We start from the raw sequence: 3,164 nt of genomic DNA, 5'->3' as shown, positions 1-3,164 counted from the left end.
AAGGGAGACAGAACATGAAAGACTCCCAACTCTGGGACACGAACTAGGGGTGGTGGAAGGGGAGGTGGGCGGGGGTGGGGGTGACTGGGTGACGGGCACTGAGGTGGACACCCGACGGGATGAGCACTGGGTGTTATTCTATATGTTGGCAAATTGAATACCAATCAAAAATAAATTTAAATCAAAAAAAATTTAAGGATTTTAAAACAATCTAATTTCTGGGTGTTATACTGTATGTTGGCAAACTGAATTCAAATACAATTTTAAAAAGTTAACTCCCCCCCCCCAAAACAACATAATTCAGTACCAAATGTTTAAACAGCCATTATAATTGCTAAACTGTGAAATTAGCATTATTTATGTCTGATCGGCTATACAAAACTCATCAATTTTTCTTTAGAAAAGAGTAGAAATTCCAAAGAATAAAGAAGAGACTACTAATTAAAGGTCATGTTTACTAATCTAGCACCGTAATTCCAGTCAGGCCTTCTCAAGTGGCTGGGAGGAAGAAGGGATGAGGTGAGGAAGATGGAAAGGGTGGTTCTTAACTTCTGGCCCCATCTGTGCTCTCAGGCAAGGCAGGATCTAGCAAAGAGGAAAATGGTTGAGGCTGGAATTTAAAACAAAAGCTTCTGGTTCAGATGATAAGGAGGCCCTCAAGAACAGCAGAATCAATGTATCCAAAAGGCAGTGCTGGAATTCGCCTCATGAACTAGGGGGTTTCTTCTTGGCATCCAAGTCCTTTTTAATTTCTTCTAGTTTTTTAGCCACGTTTGGTATGTCATAGTTCTGAGCCAGATACATTCCAACCACGTTGCCAAAAGTAAATCCAAGCAGGAACTGGAGCATGGTGTCGGCGCGGAGGGCGGCGCAGCTCTAGAACAGAAATTTGACAGACATATCAGGCACTCTGCCTAGAAAAAGATATGACCAGAGGTAGGGATCTATACTAATTTCTGGTCTGTGGCCAATAGTTTCCCTGGGTGATCAAGAACTGGAAGGAACAAGATTAGAGCACTGATGATGTAAACACCATAAGGCCAGGATTTTGCTCACTGCTCTATCCCATATGTTAAGAATAGCTTAACACATCACCTACTCTTAAGAAAATATTTGTTGAATGAAGGCATCTAGGAGAGATATGAGAATGTACTCTCAGAATTGGCCCAGAATTTCAGAATATTTGTGTCCCTTATGAATTGTCATCCAAAGACATCCACTGCAAAGCAGCAGATACTCTTTAGTGAGAATTTACATCCCTCAATCAGGTTTACCCCATAGCTACTCAAGGGTTTGCTCAAAGCACCCATGAACAAACTGGCCATGGCGGCAGGGCACGCTATCAGGTAGACATCTAGCCATAAGAATTTAACCTCCTCAGAGCTTTTCTGTAAACAAATGATTACCTTGTCTTCCAACAGCGGAAATCAATGCTTAGCCTCCAATATGGCACCAGTTCCTACTAAGTGATAACACTGGACACATCTCCTACAGAGGGGAGGGAAATTACTTTTCATTGAAAGAGAACAGAATTTGTCTTTTCTACCTAACCTACATCTCCAAGCCCAGAATCCATGGCCTCACTTTATACCATATTCATCATCACAATATTCTTTCATTGTAATAAAAAAGGTCATTATACAGAAAAAGAAAGTAATGCAATAGGTTGGCACTGTGGGATTCACTGGTCTTTACATGTACCTCACCATCTGGAAGGAGCTGGACTTACAGAATTGTGGAATTGGTCTGGTAAATACCTAATTGTGGTACCAGATAGAAAAAGGCAACTTAGAAGCTTGGTGCTGACCTATATGATGCATTTAAGATTTGGAATATACTTTAAATCTGTGACTATATATGATGCCATTTTTCCCCCTATAACCAGAATGCATGACCTTGGTAACCAAGGGGTAAAGGAAGGTTTGTAATTCCTCTCGTGATTATATCTAATAACCCAGTGGCAAAATTTTTGTTCCTCATCACTGCAAATTTGGGTTCTGATGATTCTGAAGCGGTAGTTTCTAAGGAAAGAATGCTTCCACCAAGGAAGACATATGAAAATGAACTAGATGTTGAGACTGCCATTTTCATTTTCTCTTGTCAGTGAACAAACAGACCAAAAAGTTGATTAATATATTGAGAGGGGGGGTTATTTAACCTTAATCAATAAGGAGAAATAGAATAGACAATGTGGCAAAGAAGCTTGTGTTTATATCCAAGGGATTATTTGGGGGTGCCCCTAATATTTTAATGTCCAATAGTAAAATTGGTTGGGAGCCTGAAACAATACTGGTAGGACAATCAAGGACTTGCATCCCCTCAGGGATAAAAGGTTCAGTGATTCTTCAGTCAGTAAAGAACTGTACTAGCTAAAGTGCTGAGAGAAAATTGATTACTTAAGGCATAGTGGAGGAAGAAAGTTCTAAATATCAATTATGGTCGTAAGACTAGTTGAAGTAATAGACCTTATTAGCTAACTTCTTTCTTTCTCTCTTTTATGTATATTGATGTGTATTAATCTATTTATATTTTCCCTTTCCACCCTTCTGCTTTTTTATGTCATAAGTATAAATTTATACTTTATTCCTTAGTTTATAGAATAACAAATTAGGATTGTGATTGAACAAGAATGGAAATAACGATCACTCAGAGAAGGTTAATAGACAAAACAGTCTCCTTTGAATGAGAGGTTAAGTGTTTTTTCACTTGTCCAATGGATAGTTACACTGAGTAACCAAAGGGGAGATACTGTGAATTTCCTGAACTCGGCATCCATTCCAACATCCTTCAGTACACTTCCCTCTACTGTAGAGTCTAGAAAGCTGAAACTACACTTCAAAGACTCCCCTGAAGCTAATGTTCCATTAATGACACACGCTTTTAATGAGCTTTGGAAGGTGGAAGTTAAAAAATAACAACTTTGCTGATATTTGTTTGTTGCTTCTATGAAGCAAGTTTATAAAGTCGCTGGCTATAATTACAGAAGTGTTCTGAAGTCTGGCACCTTGGAAGTACTGAACCACATTTGTGGTAGCACACATTTGTGATCACTGAACTAAGGCAGTGGCTTCCTGAATACAATTCCTATGATTTCCTTTTGTCTCTCAACACCACCAGGTAGTGGCTCTCCTGGCAATTATTTCAGCAGTCTTATTCCAGACTTC

General features: G+C 39.2%; 1 protein-coding gene across 1 annotated transcript; it reads right to left on the bottom strand.

Annotated features, from left to right (window-relative positions):
- Positions 1-311: 311 nt before the first annotated feature.
- LOC121476552 (short transmembrane mitochondrial protein 1-like) lies at positions 312-1,423 on the bottom strand. Its single transcript, XM_041730649.1, has 2 exons — positions 1,407-1,423; positions 312-876 (listed from the first exon to the last, which is right to left on the bottom strand). Exon 2 carries the CDS (start codon positions 847-849, stop codon positions 706-708), a length of 144 nt encoding a protein of 47 aa, XP_041586583.1. The 5' UTR covers positions 850-876; positions 1,407-1,423; the 3' UTR covers positions 312-705.
- Between the last annotated feature and the right edge of the window lie 1,741 nt (positions 1,424-3,164).

This window comes from Vulpes lagopus, chromosome 2, assembly GCF_018345385.1.
Source record: "Vulpes lagopus strain Blue_001 chromosome 2, ASM1834538v1, whole genome shotgun sequence".
NCBI classification, from domain to species: domain Eukaryota; kingdom Metazoa; phylum Chordata; class Mammalia; order Carnivora; family Canidae; genus Vulpes; species Vulpes lagopus.
This window is presented reverse-complemented; position numbering and strand designations above follow the sequence as displayed.

What these genes read in the sequence shown, in the direction of transcription:
- LOC121476552 (XM_041730649.1), bottom strand. Translation starts at nt 849, where the DNA reads ATGCTCCAGTTCCTGCTTGGATTTACTTTTGGCAACGTGGTTGGAATG.